This window comes from Protomyctophum parallelum (genome assembly GCF_964188405.1).
Source record: "Protomyctophum parallelum genome assembly, chromosome: 20".
Lineage (NCBI taxonomy): Eukaryota > Metazoa > Chordata > Actinopteri > Myctophiformes > Myctophidae > Protomyctophum > Protomyctophum parallelum.
The window spans coordinates 39,846,678-39,869,869 of NC_139718.1; the positions used below are offsets into that span (position 1 = coordinate 39,846,678).

At 45.4% G+C, this 23,192-nt stretch overlaps 1 protein-coding gene across 1 annotated transcript in view; it reads right to left on the reverse strand.

Moving 5' to 3' along the window:
• Positions 1-4,574: 4,574 nt before the first annotated feature.
• The window catches only part of baz1a (bromodomain adjacent to zinc finger domain, 1A), a 35,500-nt gene continuing 16,882 nt past the window's right edge, over positions 4,575-23,192 (reverse strand). Inside the window, exons 14-31 of the mRNA XM_083792378.1 lie at positions 22,482-22,647; positions 21,554-21,640; positions 21,404-21,456; positions 21,178-21,257; positions 20,049-20,491; positions 19,032-19,246; positions 18,436-18,569; positions 17,940-18,088; positions 16,748-16,959; positions 15,871-15,942; positions 15,225-15,307; positions 14,815-14,979; positions 13,678-13,871; positions 12,738-13,031; positions 10,672-10,838; positions 8,658-8,839; positions 7,191-7,278; positions 4,575-6,239 (exon numbers count right to left, since the gene is read on the reverse strand). Of these exons, the coding sequence (XP_083648504.1) occupies positions 6,061-6,239; positions 7,191-7,278; positions 8,658-8,839; positions 10,672-10,838; positions 12,738-13,031; positions 13,678-13,871; positions 14,815-14,979; positions 15,225-15,307; positions 15,871-15,942; positions 16,748-16,959; positions 17,940-18,088; positions 18,436-18,569; positions 19,032-19,246; positions 20,049-20,491; positions 21,178-21,257; positions 21,404-21,456; positions 21,554-21,640; positions 22,482-22,647 (2,963 nt within the window). The 3' untranslated portion in view covers positions 4,575-6,060. The remainder of the gene's footprint in view (positions 6,240-7,190; positions 7,279-8,657; positions 8,840-10,671; positions 10,839-12,737; positions 13,032-13,677; positions 13,872-14,814; positions 14,980-15,224; positions 15,308-15,870; positions 15,943-16,747; positions 16,960-17,939; positions 18,089-18,435; positions 18,570-19,031; positions 19,247-20,048; positions 20,492-21,177; positions 21,258-21,403; positions 21,457-21,553; positions 21,641-22,481; positions 22,648-23,192) is intronic.

Here is a 23,192-nt window from a genome sequence, read left to right on the forward strand (position 1 = left end):
ACACACACACACACACACACACACACACACACACACACACACACTTAAAATGCTCAAAGGTAGTAGTAACCAATACCATGTGACATGCAACATGTTTGTTCCTAGTTGTAGCTGTGGGCAGGTACAAACTGACTCCCCGTTGTTCAATCAGCCAGACTTGATTGAAAATGTTACTCACAGTATGTAGAGTACATTTCAAACAAGTCAATACAAAAACTGCTACGAGGATAAAACCAGAAATAGCACTATAAGACTTGTTTACATCAGGGTCCTCCATTCTGGGATTCCATTGCACTGGCAGGGCATCTAAGGTTTGGCTCTAGACTAGAGTAAAAAAGATAGCTCTGGTCCATAGCCTTCTACTGCTTCTACGATTCTGCCCTGCAGTATAAGGCTATGACTTTCGGTTTAAAATCTCAAATCGAAATCAGACCAGCCTCTCCGCTTTAGCGTAAATAAAAATAACGTTTTTGCTACTCACCAAAACAAAGGCAGGTTGTGTCATTAGAAAGCCTACTTTCCTTAGTGGACGCACTCTGAGCCACCCACCACACGTATAAACGGTACTTTTTGGCCAAAAGGGGATTTTGTTTCCACCGGAAAAAAATACTTTTAGTTACTCCACTGTGCCTTCTACCAATATTGCCCAGAGAATATTATTATTCTATATTATTTATACGTGTGGTGGGGGGCTCAGAGTGCGTCCACTAAGGAAATTAGGCTTTCTAATGACACAAAAGCGCCTTTGTTTTGGTGAGTAGCAAAAACGTTATTTTTATTTACGCTAAAGAGAGGCTGGTCTGATTTCGATTTGAGATTTAAAAGTCCCATAGTCTTATACTGCAGGGCAGAATCGTAGAAGCAGTAGAACTAAGGCTATGGACCAGAGCTAACTTCTGAAGTCTGAATTCTTGTCTTGCCTCAGGGTTCCTACACATTTGGAATTACAAAATTCCATACTTTTTCCAGACTCTAATTTCAGGCCTGTGTGTCGCTCCCCACGGTCCCCAGGCAAGTTGCGAAAAACCGGTGTCAGAGATCAGTGTCAGGGGGACCACCCCGCTTTGATTGATTGATTGAAATATTTATTAAGTTTGCAGTATTACAGTACAATTCAAGCACAACTCAATACAAAGACTGTTAACTGTGAGTGGACTGCCCAATAAAGCATACACTTGTTTACAAGAGGGTCCACCTTGTTCAATTCATCAAAACATTTAGAGACGTAGGCCTACAAATATACATAAAGCCGGGCCGGTTCCGGTGTGCCGCCCTGCGTCCGAAACGGTTGAGAGATGACAGAGTTACCGTGTGCCGGTCCCTCTACTGTACCCTCTACTGTACTGTACTGGCACACCCGAAATCATCACAGTTAAGATGTGCGTGTGCGTTATGTGCGGTGATTCGTTTTAGGTGATAAGGTGACCACCGAAAACTACATGATGACGTCAAGCAAGTGATAAGCGACCCACCACGGGGCGCATACTTAGTTTAGACTAGTCATTGGTTAGACATGGGTTAAGGTTAGGTTTAGGTGTGCTGCCCCGTGGGAGGTTAGGGTTAGGGTGAGGGTTTGAGATAGATTGTAGTTGTAGGACTAATGACTGGTCTAACCAATGACTAGTCTAAACCAAATACTGTCTAAACTAAGTACTGCAAAACATCTCTCTTTTTACTAACCACCGACGGTGGTCACATGAATAGGACCGGGCAGGTTTTATGATGTTTCAAGCATCCACAACAGATTCTGCATTCACAACTAACCTGTCAGCGGGGAGTGTTGGGCGGGAGGAGTAGGATGAACTTATGAAGGCCCTATGTCCTCCCGATGGGGGCTCCTTCTGGCAGGTGAATCAGCAGGACACGACAGCAGTGACAACACAAATGTGTTTGGGGGGGAAGGAGCAGGCCTGGATTGGACAGTCCGGCAATTCTGGCAGATGCCAGAAGGGGAGGAATTAATTGGCATAACGACTAAATTGGGGAGAAAATGGGGGGTAAAAAAAAGTGAGGGGACACTGCTCAACAGTCCCGAGAGGGAGACATTACTCAACTGACCAAGTAGAGTTTAGTTTTATAGCAGGGTGAGACGTTTCTTCACTTCTTTCAGGGTCGAGAGGACTTCACGACCACCCGTGATTGTGTAATTACGACTTAAACGGATTAATAATCAGTCTGTCAAGTCTGTCGTTTACATCTCCATGATTTCAAGGCTTCATGGGGTGTGTAATTATTGTACACACCCCATGAAGCCTTGAAATCATGGATTATTTTATTTATAATTATTTATTTGTTAACAACTTAACACTCCTGAGCCACAAATGACCGGGTCATCAGTCAATAGGGGACTCGGTACTAGCCTGGCATGGCCAGACTAATAACACTGCGTAGATATTAGTCTGGAACTTCGGTGTTGAAAAGGTATTTCCAAGGGGGAGGTTATACAGATTCCAACGTCACAGCAAAAGTGTCTCACTTTCAACACTGGTCACCCACAACTCTGGGGTGAGTGAAAGGTCATTCAAACTGATCAGTGCCAGAGCAATTTTCTTTTCCTGTGGCAGATTACAGAAACAAAATTAAACAGGACTAACATTCCAAGAACTGGGAGCAGCGATGGCCGACAGGACACGATGGAAAGACCTGGCATCTAGGATCTCGACGACAGTCGAACGACGATGATAGAAAATGTGTCACTGTTTGGGTGAACTACTCCTTAAAGAAGGTAGAATAATGATTTCATAACACAAATCCAATCAAATATTGTCACTGGTCATGGTCGAATTAGAGAACCGTGTGTGTACACTACAGTATATCCATACTGCGTGGGCACACCACAACACACCACACAATAAAGCAACACTAAAATGAGAACAATTACAAAAAGTCAATTTATTTTTTACATATTAAAATCTTTACACATTATCAAACAGGCTACGGAGCAGGAGGAGTCGTCTGAGGAGAGATTCAGCTCTAATATACAAAACAAACATGTTCTCAAAACTATAAAACAAACAAAACACACTCATAAATAAATGAAGAACATTTCAAACTAAATAAATAACCAAAAGACAAATGGGGGGAGATAAAGAATATAAGAAACATTGGTGTCCAGTGTAGTGTTGCACTGGACAGAAACATGAGCATGTTATATTTGGTGTCAGATCTCACAGCCCTCAGAAACTAAAGAAGCCTGCCGTTTGATTTCCGCGTAGAGAGGAAGACGCCATATTAGTGCCGAAACTCGAGCACGTGAAAATATGAAATATACACAGAATTAAACCAACGTTTAAACACGAACCCACTAAAACCTGCAACAACGCAGCAAACGGAACAGAACTGAAACATGGAGGCTGGAACAGCCGTTTCTAGCAGTAGTACTTTGGATCGTAGTAGTCAGACAATGCACCGCAATCACTTACAATGTTCTTTGACATAATAATCAAATTATAATTTTAGCTCCCTGAGCGAAACGCAGCGGACTGTTTGGATTAAATGTTTCAGTGCAAAAGTTAGTGGTCATTCGTTTCCGAGTGGTTAACAATGGAATGATTCGACAGCCATTTTGTTATCCCAGGAATGTTTTGAAAAAATATATTTGAGAAATGCGACCGTAAGATGTTATACAAGTATAAGTTCCAGACCCAACCTAGCTACCTTAATATCAACATAGTTATTACTTCTATATGAATATCAACATGACTAATAGCTGTATATGACTTGGTCAGTGTGCAATGTGTTACATACTAGACCCATGTTGCCATTCACTTCAGCATCAGCTAGGGTTGGGAGACGACGGGTAGCTGCCTAAAACAACAACTTCATCAGCGTAAAGGTCCTTTGAGACGCGGAGCGGGTGATGCAGGCGTCGTCGCCTGGATCAACGACAGCTTCGCTCATATGGGAGCGTAAAAAACCCACTCGCCACAATCCAGGTCTAGTCAGCCTCGGGCATGTGCACGAAAAAAAAAAAAAAAATCTCTGGACCGCGCCCGCGAACGTACTTTTGCGTGATCGCCCCTCAACTGCTCCATGCGTCCGAAAATGAATGACTAGGCGCGTTAGTCGCTGCCCGTCTGTAAAGGCTTTTAACTGACCAATGATGACCGAGTACCACTTTCTAAACGGACGCTATCAGACGCCGGTGAGATTTCCGCAGGTGAACAGCTGCACCCGTTGTCTAGGAATATACGCGTAGATAGCACCTGTAGGTACCATTAGCCTAGCTACGTTTAGAAACGTAGATGGCACAGAAAAAGTTAAGATGAACATAACATTATGAAAGTTATGAAATCAGAACATTTGATCAAAGACAGAAGTCGCAGGTGTTGAGGTTCACAGAGACGGCAGTGATTAACCCATTCTGAACGGGCACCCATTTTGGTGTTGGCATCATGTCATGCTTTAGCTATTGAAAAATAGCAGATCTACAAGCTCATATCGCGCCACCGAGTGGCGCGATACGAGCTTGTAGGTCTGCTATTTTTTGAAAAATCGAAGAACGACTGACATTTTTATAATCTGATCTCAGGTCAGAATGGGTTCATCAGACCAGTGTGTGTCCGGCGGAAACCACGTATGAATCTGATCTCAGGTCAGAATGGGTTAAACAACTAAGAATGACAGGCAGACATCGGTCACCATCACACGGGGTCTCTTATCTGTAGCATTTAGGTCTCTCTGTAGGGTTGGGGGGTCTATCGGTAGCTTCTGGGTCCATCTCCAGCTTTGACAGCCATTTGACCACCATTCTTCTAGTCCGCTGGTAGTTTGTCTGCGTTGCGAGGCCTTTGGTTGTCCAGGAGTCTAGTACAGAATGTCCTACTCTCTACTAGCGTGAAAACCTAGTTTACTATAATTGATGACACAGTCAGAGCTCAAGAGGGAAATATGGTTGACCAACCCAAAAAAATGACAAACAAACAGAAGAAGCCCAAACAGTAGCAGGAACATATTCTTCTCTAAACGAGGACGTTGTCAAGATCTACAGACCAAAAGTTTGAATGGCAGTGGTCACCAAGCCTGGTCTTTTGGGACCCCTTAAACCAGTGGTTCCCAAACTTTTCCGTGTCAAGGACCCCCAAATTGACACTCATCAGCCCACGGACCCCCATTTGAAGAGATACGACAGGGAACCCCATAAGAGAAGATCTTTACGGCTCTAGCAGTGATTCTCAACCCATTTAATTTCAAGGACCCCCGGTTTGACATGTATATTAGTCTACAGACCCCATTTAATGGCGTTTCTATCTCTGGGACCCCAATTTATATTGTAAAATCAAAGTAAATTTAACTCTGAGAGTGTACAAATGGAACAACTAGGGTCCATACAGACCCATAAGGGTCCATTTGGTTACAAACTATCATTTAGCTGCTGGAACTCCCTCAAGGACGCCTGGGGGTCCCCGGACCCCACTTTGGGAACCACTACCTTAAACGGTATATTATATCATATCAGAAGTCGTATGATATAAAACAAGCAGTACTAGAGGTCCTGGTAGGTAAAAAAAAATAACAGTACTAGCGGTCCTGGAAGGATAGAAAACCAGCACTAGAGGTCCTGAGAAATGCCAGTTAACTTTCTTTTTAATGTTGCTTTATGGTGGACAGCCCATTGATAATTCAACATGATGATCCAAGGTGAAAACACATCAATGATTTTCCATGTTTCGACAAAGTAGAATTTACTAGAGCAATGTTTGGTGTCAGTAGACCACTAATTTAGATGTGCTCCACCGTGCTCCATCGCGAAGAGCTACTTGCTTAAGAGAAGTTTTAGAGCAGTGATTCTCAACCTTTTGAATTTCAAGGACCACCAGTTCGATAGGGACTAGGCATCCGACAACATTCCTTACCTCTGGGACCCCCAATATACACTGCAATGTCCTCAGTTAATTTAACTCAAGAGTTACAGATCGGTTAACGGGTCCATTTGTACCTCTTTGGTGGTCCCCGGTTCTGACGTTGAGAACCAGTGTTTTTCCTTTCTTAAAAAAAAAAAAAAAAAAAAAGAGGACCAGGGTTGGTGACCACAGCGGGAGATGCATGTGTGCGTTAGGTTTACGTTCTGGAGCGCTTGGAAGGGGGGGTGTTATCCTCCTGGGAGCGGAGGCCCAGCTTGGTGAGCTCAGACTGGAAGAAGGACTGGAGGCGCTGGCCGGCCTTGGCCTCGTTGGTGTGGCGAGGATTGTACTGGAAACAGTTTGCGAACATGAGAGCCATGTCCTCTATGTACCTCGCTAGAGAGAGACAGAGAGAAGTGGTGATGGTTACGTTAAAGTACGTGAAATGTGTAAATTAAATATTGAAACGTTTTCATTTGTGTTCACATTACAGAAACACACCGCCGCTACTGTTGAGATGGTAGGTTCTTTTGTATAGTATGTTTTACCCGAGACCTTTTATTCAATGCTTTGTATAGTTCAGTCAGATAACTCACGAATAGATTGGACTAAATATTGAATAAATAAGTGTGCATATAATATTTTATCTTGGCGTTCGGCTTTGCTAAACTTTTCTCCCTGCTCGGCACAATTAGACAGCCATCATTAAACATTAGAAGAATACACCCCTGAAGTATGAACTAACTCTGCAAGTTTCATGTTTAGTTGAGGTAGTAGGGTGTTGTGTATAGTTGTTACCTGGGGTTCTGTGTTCAGTAGTGTTGGAGGGTGTTACGTGTATAGTTGTTACCTGGGGTTCTGTGTTCTGTAGTGTTGTAGGGTGTTACACGTATAGTTGTTACCTGGGGGGTGTTATGTGTATAGTTGTTACCTGGGGTTCTGTGTTCTGTAGTGTTGTAGGGTGTTACGTGTATAGTGGTTACCTGGGGTTCTGTGTTCTGTAGTGTTGGAGGGTGTTACGCGTATAGTTGTTACCTGGGGTTCTGTGTTCAGTAGTGTTGGAGGGTGTTACGCGTATAGTTGTTACCTGGGGTTCTGTGTTCAGTAGTGTTGTAGGGTGTTACACGTATAGTTGTTACCTGGGGTTCTGTGTTCAGTAGTGTTGTAGGGTGTTACACGTATAGTTGTTACCTGGGGTTCTGTGTTCAGTAGTGTTGTAGGGTGTTACACGTATAGTTGTTACCTGGGGTTCTGTGTTCAGTAGTGTTGTAGGGTGTTACACGTATAGTTGTTACCTGGGGTTCTGTGTTCAGTAGTGTTGTAGGGTGTTACTCGTATAGTTGTTACCTGAGGTTTTGTATTCACAGTTGTTGAGTCTCTCTCTGATGGTGCTCAAAGCGATGGGTGCCTTGATGATGTCATAGTAGTCAGGAACCTGAACACAAGACATTTACATGTACAGTATCTATCCATGGACCACCATGTATCTCAATGCCCCGCTTAGAGCAAATAAAATATTTTGTCTAAAGAGAGTTGATTGGTGTACAGGGGGAAAAAAGAGCAGACAAAGTACAGAGCCTCACGCGTCTGTGGAGTCTGACTTCAGCCTTTGTTAGTGGACGTGCATGCTTTATTATTCTTTTCTGAAACCGCACTATTATTATTATTATGAATGTGTTTTTTGGGGTTTTTTCACCTTCATCGATAGGTTGAAAGTAGACTGACAGAAAATGGGGAGAGATGGGGGGGGGGGGGACACGCGGCAATGGCTGTCGGGATCTGGAGTCGAACCTGCGGCACGCCGTCAGGCTGGCTCAGCAGCCTAGGTGCTCAGACGGTTGAGCTAACCGTCAGGCTGGCTCAGCAGCCTCTAGGTGCCCAGACGGTTGAGATAACCGTCAGGGCTGGCTCAGCAGCCTAGGGGACGGATGAGCTAACCGTCAGGGCTGGCTCAGCAGCCTAGGTGCCCAGACGGTTGAGCTAACCGTAAGGCTGGCTCAGCAGCCTCTAGGTGCCCAGACGGTTGAGCTAAACGTCAGGCTGGCTCAGCAGCCTCTAGGTGCCCAGACGGTTGAGCTAAACGTCCGGGTCTGAAACCGCACTTTTAAAATGAATCCAATTAGTCCAGTAATTAAATGGCAGAGGTTGGACAAAATTGTTTTTTTTAATTTCTCAACTGATTCTGACAGGTCACTAGCCAGGATAAAAAAAAAACCTGCTCTGCTCACTACAAATACCCAAAATTCGGCCTAATCCAAGATGGCCTCCACTGTCCTGGCTAGAAGACCTAATTTCCAGTGGCGTGCACAGACATTTAGAGGGGCAGGTGCTCAAGTGAAAAAAAGGGCACCTTGTGCATCGCGTGGAACCGGCCGGTTGCCTTAATAGTGACATTTAATAATATATATATTAGAAGCTTTTTATCAAGAATTGATCAATGTCACCATGGTCCACATACTGTACAAAAAAAGAAAAAAAGGGCACATTGCCAAAAGGGCAATGGGGGTGCTCTATGACCCCTAGTGTCTATCTGTGCACACCACTGCTAATTTCCTGTCAGTTTGGACAAAATTGCTTTATTTGGTTTCTCAACTGATTCTGAGTGGATTTTTCTTTAACTTTATTTACTGGACTAAATATGTAGTGGTGGTCCCTGCTTCAAAGCTCTCTCAGGCCTCCCTCTTGGCCTGAATCTTCCTTCATGTACCTGTGGTTGTCCATGGCAGGTATACTGTACATGCTATACCCTGTACCTACAGTACCTGTGTCTTCCTGGCTGGTACACAGTACATGTTAAATCCTTCATTTGTGTACCTGCGTTTTGGACACCAGCTTAATGAAGGGCCAGCTGTCGGGATGTCGGACCAGTTCTACCGTCAGCTGCTCGCACGCCGACAGCTCGTGGACGCCATGGTTACGACCCGAACTCCGACGAGAGGAGGACGACGTGCCGGACAGGAGCACCGGCTTGGGTGGCTTAGAAGACGGAGAGACATCTGGAGAGAGAGAGAGAGAGAGAGAGAGAGAGAGAGAGAGAGAGAGAGAGAGCCCGACATCCATTTCAGTAGTCGTTTTGGCACTGCAATTCCTAGAATTCAGTTTGAAACTAAATGTGACTGGGGCTGACAGAAAGGGACTTTCGGCCAGAGTATTCTTTTCTGTTTTTTAAAGTGCAGAATGTAAGCTTTCATATGATGCATCATTCAATTAAATTGAAAATGTTTTGAAGGAGATATGACAATTTTAAACTGGTTGCACCAAAATACCCAAAGCTGAGAATATACCACTACAAAACTAGCCTGGGCACCAGGTCATTTAGGGTATATGATCCTGTCGGGAGCGGATGATATCGTTACGTCATGTTGTAGTATTGTTTTGTAGTCGACAGGCAGGAACAACAGGCGGAAACTTCCTTTTCCCTCAAACCGATTTTTCTCAATAAAAGCTACAGGCTACGAGAGCTTTTATTGAGAAAAAAAGCCAAGTCCATTGTGTACACTTCAGACTACAGCCAGTTTAAAGATGGGGTTTCACACATAATAAATGTGCAGAGAGATGCCATTTACTGACAGTAGGGCGCCCTCTCCTGGCCATTGTGATGAATTAAAATAAGAGCACTGGAAATGTTCATGAACAGATCATCTGGGCACTGCTGTGTGCAGGCAGAGGCATAGAAATCACACCTGCGTGAAGTGAGGGGGGCTATCGTCTCATGTTGGCCAATCTCAATTTACGTCCTCAATGTTTGTGTTTACACAAACCTAGTCTCTCGAGACAGACTGGGGTCGCTGTTTTTCCGTTATTTGCCGATGGGATTCTCAGATTGAAACAAACCCTCAAAGCAAAAATCATGACTTGAACTTTAGCATCCCTATCCTGGTGGTAACACCACCATAATATAATCTAAAAGATCACACAACAGATCGAAACATTCTGTGTTGTGAGCTTGTAGACCTGACATTTTCGGGCCGAGCCATTTGCTGTAGTAGTAATCCGCGTGTCCCGTAGAGCAGGAGAACATTTCTCCTGTTTCTGTAGCGTGAAGCTTCATTTGCTAAATTTAAGCCCAGCCAGTGTGCTTTCTAGAGGGGTGGGCGCGCATGGAGCAAGCGCTGGAAAAATATTGGTTCACCCCCCCTACTCTCCCTGGTAGAAAACTGACCGTCACTCCCACTCCTAGACCAGGAAATGTATCTCGTTTGTATCTAGGCTTTCATTTTTTGAGCCGATGCAAACGAAAATAAAAGCCTGGGTACCGAGGCTAAGGATCCCCAGCCTGGTGCCATAGCAACCAGCCAGGTTGGGGTCCACATAAAAATAAAAAAATAACAAAATAATTTTGTCAGTACTCACTGGAAACCAACAAATAAAAAATGCTGAAATTACATAGGGACTAACCCCCTAATCGAACCCTTGTTGCAGAGTGCCAAGGAAGGAGGCACTGGGTCCCATTTTTGAGTGGTGCAACCACTCCAAGGAACAGCAATGTCCGTGTTCAACTATGTATGTGTTAATGAGCACGAGTATGACTATTAGTACCAGTAGGGGCGCTGTTGTGCCAGAAAGATAGATAGTGCTGTACTGTTGCCTGCTAATGAGAGAGAGAGATAGAGGAGGGGGGGGGGGGAGAGGAGAGTTGCACCACTCAGTTCACAGGGGTGTGATTTTTTTTAGAGTCTTTGGTATGACCTGGCGCGACATCCCAATCTCATGGTGGACACAGAGTAGCTGGTGCCCCCATATTTGGATTAGAAGAGGAGGGGGACCAAGTACAGAAGCGACCCCGGTCATCAAAGCATTGGTTCGGTTTAAGTGGTGAAGGAATTACCAGTAGCTGTTCTCTTGTGTGCGGAGGACGGGTTGCTGGTGGGAGCGGCCAGGATCTCTGTGCTCAGACGGCTGCTGGTTCGAACCCCGGGGCGGGGAGGAGCTCTGCCATTGGACACCGGGGTGCCCTTGGAGGAAGAGGAGGGCGTGGCCTTTTTGGCTGAAGACCTGCCATGTATGGATGAGAAGTCCATTATAAATTGTTGAATTAAATGTTATACAACCAATGCTTTTAACACTAATTATGCTAATGATGTTTCTTTAGAATAAAAAAAACCCCCATCAAAGCCTTGGATGTGTATAGACGTCTTTAGGTCCTTTTTATTGAAATCGAACCATTTTTTATAAAAAGCAATCCTAGACGGGTTTCGCGCATGCGCACTGCCGTTCACTTACTTGTTTAGGGGCCGACAAACGTTGCTCATAACTCTCTGTGGTTTTGACATTAACGCTGATGTTCTGTTGGTCATTTCTGACTCCAGCAGCACCTCGTTTGGAATATTAACGCTTCTAGAGACATAAGACGAGGTAGCGTGAGGTACTGAGGGAACATTATGCCTCCCGGCTTGGAAGGCGGGGAGAGTTAAATATCTATAAGGGTCCATTTGGTTACCAACTCTCTCTCTCTCTCATTTAGCTGGGGACCACATTTTCAGAGTAAAATCTGCCTCATCCTCGTGGCACTCCATAGCGCCTTTATTATGAGTCAGAGGAAATGCATGCTTTATTTTTATTTATTTTTTTAAGATATTTTTTTGCGGCTTACGCCTTTTATTGATTTTTTGAAGGGACAGACAGTAGGCTGACAGGAAACGGGAGAGAGATGGGGGGATGACATGCAGTAAAGGCCGTGTCGGGTCCGGGAGTCGAACCCGCGGCACACTGCGACTGGATTACCAGTCCGGTGCCCAGACCGTTACGCTACGGCCTGGGCCAAAATGCATGCTTTATTAACACAATTGTTGGCCATGTATTTTTTCAGAATAGAGACGTAAGAGTGTAATAGTTAGTTATTGAGCCCGGCTCAATAACTAATAATGGGACTATTTTCAAGCAGATTTTCATGGATCAAAGGCGTATGCTCCAAAGGTGATTAAACCATCCCGGCAGTCACGGTATATTATTATTATACTACAAAGTGCTGAAGGTGTTAACACGATTTTAAAACGCTACGGCAGTACAGTTACAAAAAAATCTACAATAACACAAAAAGCACTGGGGGGCTTGTTTCCATTGTGGTTCAGTGTACTAACATAGCAATAATAGATCTATTTACAGAAAACAGTTTGATCATTTTATCCCCTACTACAGTGCTTTTCAACCAATTTCACATCAAGGTCCATTATTTATTCGGCATTTGAGCCACGGACCACCATTTGATGACATTTAACCTCTCAGACCCAAGACTAAAAATATTTTGTTGGAATTTCCGTTGGATAAGATTTTGTCTACAATTCCATGCTTTTGGCAAAAGTCGACCAAAATAACAATTCTTCTACATTCTCTAATTGTGGAGACTTCTTGTAAATCAAGTAATGCACATGTTTAACAATAATGTAACTCTTGAAAGCGTAAAATGAAACCAAATGGGGGTCTATTTGGTTTCATTTTACACTCTCAAGAGTTAAAGATCTATAAGGGTCCATACTTTCCATCATTTAGCTGGGGACCACCTGGGGACCACCTGGAACCCCCTCAAGTACAATTATAATTTATGTTTTTAGGTCCTTTTCCAAAGTGAACGGGGAATCGAGAAGATTCAAGGCTGTTGCTACAGCTAGGACATTCCACATTTTGCTCCCCTATGTTTGAGCCGAATCTAGGGGGAACGAGGTCAGACTGGCCTCTGGAGTTGTGCCCATGGGCGTCTGTCACTCTATAGAAGAGAAGCCTCCAAGTATTTTAAAGAGCAGACCCATTGCAGGTTGCTCTACTGAGTCTGGCAGCTCGAGCCTTCCCAGCCCCAGAAAAGTGAGCCGAGGTTAGGCCAGTCCCTGGGTGGAGGTCTTATCAGTTTGTTATGCGTGTAAAGACATATACTAACTGTAAAGATATAGAAATACTAACTTGGAAGCTGAGGAGTTCTTTCCAGCAGAGTTGCTGTTTCTGGACGACACCTGTTGACCTTTGGGCGTGCTCTGGTTGGAGCCTCCCTGTTTGGACACCTGTTGACCTTTGGGCGTGCTCTGGTTGGAGCCTCCCTGTTTGGACACCTGTTGACCTTTGGGCGTGCTCTGGTTGGAGCCTCCCTGTTTGGACACCTGTTGACCTTTGGGCGTGCTCTGGTTGGAGGAGCCTCCCTGTTTGGCAGACTTGGAGCCCTTCGTGGAAGGAGGCAACTTCACGGACACCTTCTTGCTGCTGAGACACGAGAGAGGGAGAGAGAGGGAGAGAGAGAGAGAGAGAGAGAGAGAGAGGTGCGGTAGGGTTTAGAACCAACAGAGGTCTACCTGCATCAGTTAGTAGTTTAAATGAAGCAGGTGGAAAAATATAAAGCAATGACACTGCTAGCCCGTAGCACTTGCCCAAGCCTCGACGACCTTACAGGCGTATGCAAACTTTGCACTTATGTAACTTGGATAACATTTTATGTAGACATAGCACTATAGTGGAATATCTATATAATGAAGCTACCTATGCGTATACACCGGTAGGTTCTTAGCTTACGTAGATCCATGATAACTATTTTTATGAAATTGATGTATTACCATGTTTTTGTTCTTGCTTGCTCTTGTCTGCTAAATGCCTAATTTGTATATTGTTAGGGATGGACAATTCATATCGGTATTGGTGAATGTTGGCCTAAATGCAATATCGGTATCGAACCGATATCAAAATAATACATTGGTTTCAACTTGAAACCAGAGAATTACTGCTAGAGCGTAAAAATCTTCTCTTATGGGGGTCTCTTGCAAATCTCTTCAAATGAGGGTCATTGGGCTAATTAGTGTTCATTTGGGGGTCCTTGACATGAAAAAGTTTGAGAACCACTGGTCTAGGATCACACCTCACTGGCTCCTCCTCCTCAGCCGACGATTGATCATCCTCCGACTCCTCCTCTGACTCCTCCTCCTCCTCAGACTCCTCTTCATCCTCGTCCTCCTCCTCCTCATCGATGGAGGAGCGCTGGCGTGACGGCAGGCGGACGGAACGCTGCTTGGGACGACAGGCTGGACAAAACCAGTTTCCTCCTGGGACAGACTGCAGAGAGAGAGAGAGAGACAAAACCAGTCAAAACCAGTCTTCTCCTGGGACAGACTGCAGAGAGAGAGACAGACAAAACCAGTCTCCTCCTGGGACAGACTGCAGAGAGAGAGAGAGACAAAACCAGTCTCCTCCTGGGACAGACTGCAGAGAGAGACAAAACCAGTAAAAACCAGTCTCCTCCTGACAGACTGCAGAGAGAGAGACAAAACCAGTCTCCTCCTGACAGACTGCAGAGAGAGAGAAAACCAGTCAAAACCAGTCTCCCCCTTAGACAGACTGCAGAGAGAGACAGAGAGAGAGACAAAACAAGTCAAAACCAGTCTCCTCCTGACAGACTGCAGAGAGAGAAAACCAGTCAAAACCAGTCTCCCCCTGAGACAGACTGCAGAGAGAGAGAGAGAGAGAGAGAGAGACAAAACAAGTCAAAACCAGTCTCCTCCTGACAGACTGCAGAGAGAGACAAAACCAGTCAAAACCAGTCTTCCCCCTGGGACAGACTGTAGAGAGACAAAACCAGTCTCCCCCTGGGACAGACTGCAGAGAGAGACAAAACCAGTCTCCCTCTGGGACAGACTGCAGAGAGAGAGACAAAACCAGTAAAAACCAGTCACCTCTTGGGACAGAATGCACACAGAGAGTAAGGTTGTGCGGTTTTTCAGTATTTACGGTTGATACAGTTTCATATAATCTTTACGGTGTCACCGGCTAAACCAGCCAAACCGTTTCACCGGACATGAGTGTTGGGTGGCTGTGATTATTGTTGTTTACGGAAGCAGTAGAGAATGGCAGCATCAAATAACGCTAGTTTCCATGATCCATCCGTCCGATTTATCCGTGTGTGTGAGTGCCTACATTCAGTTTGGGTCTGAGACAGTGCAGGTGGTGTCCTGTGTGTGTGTGTGTGTGTGTGTGTGTGTGTGCGCGCGCGCGTGCCTACCTTCAGTTTGGGTCTGAGACAGTGCAGGTGGTGTCCTCGGTCACAGCCGTCACACAGTAACATGTTCTCTGCGTCTCCTTTCCTTCGGCACAGTTTACAGCGAGTGTTGAGGAGAGACTTGGCCCAAATAACACTCCTGTCCAACGTGGACAGATGGACAAACACCTGGACACAATAACAATTTGTTAAAGTCGTCGCACATTTGCATATATGTGGATTTAATCTGCGTCATGTTGTCATCCCGACCATTAGGAGCAGTGGCTGAACATATCCTGACCAATGGGAGCAGAGAATTCAAGGCCTATTCATAGTCATAAATCCTCAACATCCACGTTATAGTCTTGTGAATGAAACACTTGCGATTCCAACTGGTTCTAACTGGTATTGAACTGGTTCTAACCGGTACTGACCTGAGAAAGACTGGAGCAGGATTGCAGCGAGTCTCTCCAACGTTCCAAAATCGTCTTACACACCCGACCACTGTCACTGCCATCTGACACACAGAAAGAGAGAGAGACACACAGGTCAGACTCATTACCATCCGACTAGAGCTCTTCATCCAAAAAAGAAGAAAAAAAAAGGTCCCGAACCCGAAATGGATCTGTAAAATTTTATATGTTACCGACCTGTTCTGAAAACATTTTCAAATAAGAAAACCAAACCTGAAAGGACCCCTGACAATCTGGCCTGATGCCGACCTGTTCACGAGGCACCGAGCCCGAGTGGACCCGCTGCAATTTGTTCCCGAGATCCAAATTATTTCCAATATTTTAACTCCATCTCTACCGCTAGCTGTTAGCATAAACCCCAATTCCCAGTGCCAGCATACGCGTTCACTTTAAAAGACGGTGTGGGATATGACACCACCTAGCGTCGACGTCCGTGTATGTGTGTGTGTATATATATATATATATATACGACGAGCAATCAATGATTGTACGGCGGTGTTTTCAATTCAAATCAGCCTGGCAGACAGTGGCAGCTGGGTTGCCTTGCAGTATGGTAGCCTACGCTGCGCATTCATTGCGTAGCTCAACAGACAAGAGTGTATCTTGCCTTCACTGGATTGGTCGTCATCTTTCTTCCTGTTCTTCTTGTTCTTCTGGTCCTTCTTTGACTCCTCATCACCTGGAGAGAGAGAGAGAGAGAAAGAGAGAGACAGTTTAGATCCGTTTTCGCTCGACACACCTGAATGTCTGTCGTTTTCTGTTGTCTGTTACTGTGTTAATTGCCGTGTCTGATATTCCCATGTGGGATGGGTCAAGAAAATTGTCCGGACACGAAATGAAAATATTCATTCATTCATGACTAAATTCATTTCGCTCCTATGCCACCAAAATGTGGAACGTCCTACCAAGTAAGTCATTAAGACATGCGAATCCCTTGAATCCTTCAAAACCGCTCTCAAAGGGCACCTACGGACGGCTGCAATTCGAAACTGGCCCCCGTAAAATCTGAATCCCCCCACACACCCCTTTTCCCCCTCACTGTATATGTTTTCTTTTCCCTTTTTACCTCCTTTATGATGATTATTTTCATATTATATACATATATATATATATTTATTTCCCCCCCCCCCCGCTATATAGAAGTGTATATTTTTTATGTCTCTAAATGTTATGATGAATTGAACAAGGTGGACCCTCTTGTAAACAAGTCTAGTGCTTTATTGGGTCGTCCACTCACAGTTAACAGTCTTTGTATTGAGTTGTGCTTGAAATGTACTGTAATTCTGAAAAACTGTTAATAAATACTTCAATCAATCAATCATTCCTTCCTTCATAAATACTTCAATCAATCAATCATTCCTTCCTTCATAGAACAAAATATTCTTGAAAGATTAATAGAAAAGACACCATAGCAGTCATCCCTGTGGGCCTGTACTGTAGCTAGTTCTCCTGGGTCTTCCCCAGGTGTTGTAGTCGTTCCTTACCCAGAGGAGCTTGGAGGAACTTGCGTTCGATTCCCTGTTCTATCTGGGCCATGGCGTGCGCAAGGCAGCGCACGGAGCTGTTCGCGGGCTGGGGCGTCCCCGGGCCTCCGCTGCCCGTACCACTGGAGGCGCTCACAGTGGACCCGGCAACCTCCGCCCGCAGCTCCTGCAGTCTGAACAGCTGCACGGAACAGCTGCCACTCAACACACTTCTATGAGAGAGAGAGAGAATTAGGTGCACTGCTTTCCCACATCACACTTTCAAATAGGGGAAAGTTAATCAAACTAATCATTATAAAACACACAATTAGCAAATAGAGACAGACAAGCAGATCTAAGAGCTTGTAGATCTGCATGCGAAGAGAGAGAGAGGATGCTCGATCATATTAGCAAACAAAACACATTAAACAAAAGCTCACTTCCCCCATTTAGGCAACCAGAACACAAATGCCACGGGCAAACATGACAGTCAACCCCTCTCCCTCCAGCCGTACAACACTCCCTCCTACCTCAAAGAACTATTCTCCCACACAAACCACTGTGTAATGCCCTCCCTGACCACCGGAGAGCACTGCAGTCTGTTGATTCCTTTAAGAGAGGACCAAAGACCCAGTTCAAATGTAAAGTGCATTATAAATATGCTTGTGAACCTTTAGGAGTTTAACGATTACGACTTATCAATGGTTCCCTTTAACAATTCGCATGTATAACTTTCATTGTAATATGTATTGTATACATATTATTGTAGGAGGTTCTTAAAGTCAAGTAACAAGGATTCTCTGGGCTACTTGAGTAGGCTCCAAATGGATCCTTAACAAGTCTGGTGGTCCTTGAAATTAAAAGGTATGAGAACCAGTGACCGTGTGATGGAACCGATTCCAAAGGATCCCAGGATCCCAACCCCAATTATAAATCAAATTAACCCATTCTGACCGGGCACCCGTTTTAGTGTTAGCATCATGTTATGCTTTAGCTATTTAAAAATAGCAGATCTACAAGCTCATATCGCGCCACCGAGTGGCGCGATACGAGCTTGTAGGTCTGCTATTTTTTGAAGAATCGAAGAACGACTGACATTTTTAGAATCTGATCTCAGGTCAGAATGGGTTAATCAGACCAGTGTGTGTCCAGTGGAAACCTCGTATGAATCTGATCTCAGGTCAGAATGGGTTAATCATCCACATCCACCCACCTGTCCTTGGAGCTGATGTGTAGCTGCGAGCCGTCCAGCTCCATGTCCTCTCCTCCGTTGATGTGTCCGTTGTGTCTGTGTCCGTCGGACACCAGCAGCTCATACTGGCCTTTCTCCAGAGCGGCTCTCCATGTCTCTCTCTGCATGATCTACGCACACAGAACGTATATAACCTACATGTGTCTCTCTGCACGATCTACACACACAGAACGTATATAACATCCATGTCTCTCTCTGCACGATCTACACATACAGAACGTACCGTATATAACCTACATGTGTCTCTCTGCATGATCTACGCACAAACGCACAGAGTAGAAGAACGCTATTCAGATTACACTTGAGGAGCTGTGAGTGGCAGGATAGGACCATTTCAGACATGACAGTCACGTGAACCCGCACCCCGTGGTCAGATAAATGAGGGCCACTGTGCCTACTGGATAATATATATGGTGTGCGTGTGTGTGTGTGTGTGTGTGTGTGTGTGCGCGCACACCTTCAGCATCCCCAGACTTCCTTGGTAGATTCTGTCCTCGATGTCCAACAGCATATCTCTGAGTCGGTTCTCCATGTACATCTCAGCTGGAGCAGAGGATTCTGGGACAGAGCGCCACGACGCCTCCGGCTTGTCTAGGAGGAATTGTTTGATCGATTGATTGACATTTCTATTGTAGAATGGCTACAGCGTGTGGAAAATGGTCGCTCTACAACGCGTTGCAGCCTCTTTTCAAAGGTTTTTGAAAGTAGTTCCTGAAAATGCATTTCCGTTTACTAAAGAGCGGGGCTTATAGCCATTTAACACTAAATGTAGAGCTATTTGACACACATTTGTATAGCAATGATTACTATGGGCTTATAGAGCTATTTAACACACATAAAAAATAAAAAATAAACACTTACACAACCTTTATGTCTTTAAATATATATAATATGAAAAGTATCAACAAGAGTCTCTGACTAAACAATAACTACATTGGATCTATTCTTTTTTTTCCCTGAAAAGTAACAGTTTTGGACACCCGGTTTTCACCCGACAGCGACAATATGTAAAGTGTTAATGTATTACCTGCATAGTTGCATTTGTTGTATTACCTGTATAGTTGTATTTGTTGTATATATCCTCAGTGCTGGTAAGGATGTGTGTGATTCGGTCTTTTTCCAGCAACAGCGCCTCCTTCAGGCCGCTCTCTCGGTGACCTCGAGGGTTCAGCGCCTCCATGAGTTGCTCCACCTCCTCCACCGAGCTGTAGAAAGCCCATTGGTTGGGACGGATGACTGGCGGGCCGCTGGCAACCACGGGGGCGGGGCTGAACACAACCAGAAAGGAGGTTAGCGTTTTCAGAGCTCATCGTTACAATCGTCAATGCTGTAGTGGTCGTCAACCAGTGGTCCTTGAGGGGGTTCCTTCCAGGTGGTCCCCATGCAGCTAAATGATGGAGTTGGTAACCAAATGGACCTTTATAGCTCTTTAACTCTTGAGAGCGTAAATGATGGGCTTAGGAATGCAACAAAGACAAATAGAATCTGCACAAATTCATGGCGTGTGTTAATCGATAGAAAAGGGTGAACCACTCCTTTTAAGGCTTGACGAAACGCCACGATGGGAGAGGCCGACGCGAGGATGAACGTTTTGGGGGACGTTTGTCTTCAGTCTAAGGTTTTAGTTAAAGGACCACTTCACCACTTTTCAACCCATCTTCATATAATAGGTCCTCACTAATAATCATGAAAAATAAAATCTACTCGGTCTGTGTCTTATAGGAGGGCTGTGGGCAGTTCAGAAACCGTCTTCCAGTGACATCATCGATGGGGAATACAAGCTAATAGATAAATAGAACCTGTGGGCTTTCTAGTTCTGATAAGTTGCAATGCGAAAATGGAAGCCATCGTTCTCACGATAATGAAAATCTAAACATTTTTGCAAAGATCTGTCTAATGATGATGTCACTGGAAGACGGTTTCTAAACTGCCCACAGCCCTCCTATGAGACACAGGCTGAGTAGAAAGCAATCGTGCCATTTTATCATGATTATTAGTGAGGACCCATTATATGAAGATAGGTTGAAAAGTGGTGAAGTGGTCCATTAACTCCAGCGATAACGCTGCTACCTGCTGTGGGTGTCCATGGGCGTGTCCTGCTGCGCCCCGTCCTGCGTCTGTCCGTCGTGCGTGGGCGGGGCAGGGCGGGGCTCCAGCATGTCCTCCGTCTGTCCGTCGTGCGTGGGCGGGGCAGGGCGGGGCTCCAGCATGTCCTCCGTCTGTCCGTCGTGCGTGGGCGGGGCAGGGCGGGGCTCCAGCATGTCCTCCGTCTGTCCGTCGTGCGTGGGCGGGGCAGGGCGGGGCTCCAGCATGTCCTCCGTCTGTCCGTCCCGTGGCGGCGGGGCAGGGCGGGGCTCCAGCATGTCCTCCGTCAGGCCGAAGGCGTCGTCCTCCACGAACAGAGCCGAGGTGGACGGGAAGATCCAGTAGCGGCGGTACAGTCTGTCTCTGCCCAGAGGGAAGATGGCCGTACGACACGACGCCTTCAGGATGCGATCCTGCAGCTCCTGGACCTGACAAAGCACACACACACGCGCACAGATGAACACTTTCCCTCCCGTTCACGAGTTATGTTTTCTTTTTTTTTTCTTTTTTTTTAAAGATATTTTTTTGCGGCTTACGCCTTTTATTGATTTTTGAAGGGACAGACAGTAGGCTGACAGGAAACGGGAGAGAGATGGGGGGATGACATGCAGTAAAGGCCGTGTCGGGTCCGGGAGTCGAACCCGCGGCACACTGCGACTGGATTACCAGTCCGGTGCCCAGACCGTTACGCTACGGCCTGGGCCATGTTTTCATTGTTTAATTCACATTTTTCCATCGGACAGAGTGGGATAGGTGACACGTTCGGATGACGTCGCCGGAATGTTTTCAGTCGCACCGGCATGCAAAGGCTTCTGGGAAATTGAGGCCCAATGCATTCCAATGGCGGCGCGCTATGGGTGGCTCTGTCCTACGCTCTTTGTTATTGACCGGCAGTTGGGATTATTTTTCGACACGACAAAGGATCACACCATTTTATGGCGGATTTTCATGAAACGGAACGGTTCTTCAAAGGTTAGCGAAAATCAGAGGGGGGGCGAGCTCCAAAAGTGGTCTTTGGCATGCCAACGCGGTACTGTATATACCAAAAGCTTACAGTAACGGGCCACTTTGTGGCGTGTTTGTTTCCACAACTAACGAGGAGACTCCATCTTACCTTCTCCAGTTCCTCCTCCTGCTCCTCAGCTGTGAGGCTGATGGGAGCAGCCTTCTGTTTCTCCTTCTGGTGGAAGCCCACTGCAGGAGAGAGGAGGAGGTGCTGGTTAGAGAGTGTGTGTGTGTGTGTCTGTGAGATCTCCTGGGTGAAAACAACTGCAGGATAGAGGAGGTGCTGGTTACCGACACACTCACACACACAGTAGATAGATTAAGGATATAGGAACCTGTCTCCTCGTCTTCAGTATTCTGTCCCGTCAGACTCTCTCGATGCGCAGTGCTACAAAATACAGTCAAACACTTAATATACACACAATACAACACAATGGTAAATACACAATGTCACCGCAATAGATCCATCTCAGTGTGCACGGTACCCGTTTCTGTCTTCTCTCAGTTTGTCTTCCAGCTCTCTCATTCTGAGCTCTTGTTCCTTCAGTTTCTCCTCTTTACGAACACGGACTCTGGAAGAAAGAAAACAACACTGAATTATGATGAAAGAATAAATCCCTCAACCAGAGTCATCTCCTTTACTGTGTTGACAGACTGCAATGAGCTCGTAGATCTGCAATTTTCATATGATGTCACTAAACTTTTGTATAAATTTTTTTATCCCATGATTTTTTCACCCAGTGTCAATTATCCAATGTAATCCCGGGCGCTACACTTCCTCTGCCAACCTGGGGGGGGCAGCGGACTGTCCTCATGCTGCCTTCTATGCATGAGGAGTCCAAGCTGCTTCTTTTCACCTGACAGGGGGAAGTTTCCCCGGCTGGACGTAGCGCGTGGAAGGAACACGTTATTCCGACCAGTTCCTTCTCCCCAATTTTTAGGGTCGGGCCGAGCCAGCCTCCTCCTGGTCTCTGATAGTAAATAATGTACCTGTATGCAGCCTCCTCCTGGTCTGTGACAGACAGTAAATAATGTACCTATATGCAGCCTCCTCCTGGTCTGTGACAGACAGTAAATAAGGTACCTGTATGCAGCCTCCTCCTGGTCTGTGACAGACAGTAAATAATGTACCTGTATGCAGCCTCCTCCTGGTCTGTGACAGACAGTAAATAAGGTACCTGTATGCAGCCTCCTCCTGGTCTGTGACAGACAGTAAATAATGTACCTGTATGCGGCCTCCTCCTGGTCTGTGACAGACAGTAAATAAGGTACCTGTATGCAGCCTCCTCCTGGTCTGTGACAGACAGTAAATAATGTACCTGTATGCAGCCTCCTCCTGGTCTGTGACAGACAGTAAATAATGTACCTGTATGCAGCCTCCTCCTGGTCTGTGACAGACAGTAAATAATGTACCTGTATGCAGCCTCCTCTCGGTCTCTGCGGTGCTGTTCCGTGCGCCTCTCTCTCAGCTCCTGTTTGCCAATCTTCTGTTCGTCCGCGTTGTCTTCGATGAAGTCCCTGGTTGAGACCAGAGACAGGAGCTTCCCACACAACACCTGAAGGATGGCCAGCTTCTCTCCTAGTGCACACGAACACAGACACACACACACACATATATATTTACTAGCGAAATCTCTAGGTACCCGACGATCGAGGGCCACGATTCGATGCATCAAGATTCCAATAAATTATTTATTTACCCCCTCACTGTGTGACAAATTTCTAATGATCCATAAATGAACAGATTAGTTACTTCCATTATCTTTTATTACACATTAGAAACAAACAAAAACATTAAGCAAGGTTAAAGATTACAGTAGATTTACTGGTATGGGCGAAATGGAAAAATATAATATCACGATTTTTGCAAGTTGGTTTTTATGGTTATTTTTCAAGTTACTTAACAGTGCAAACACATACAAGTTAACAAAAACTAGAAGAAAAAGGAGTAACTGCCCATTTAGAAAAAATAGTTATTTTCGGGGAACAAAACCACCGTAAATGAACGTATAGAACTGCAAAGCATAGAATATGTGCATTCACTGTATCATGATTTATACGATATCTCTGAAAAGGCATATCATGACGGGGAGACATAGTATTGTCTTGATGGATTCCATCATA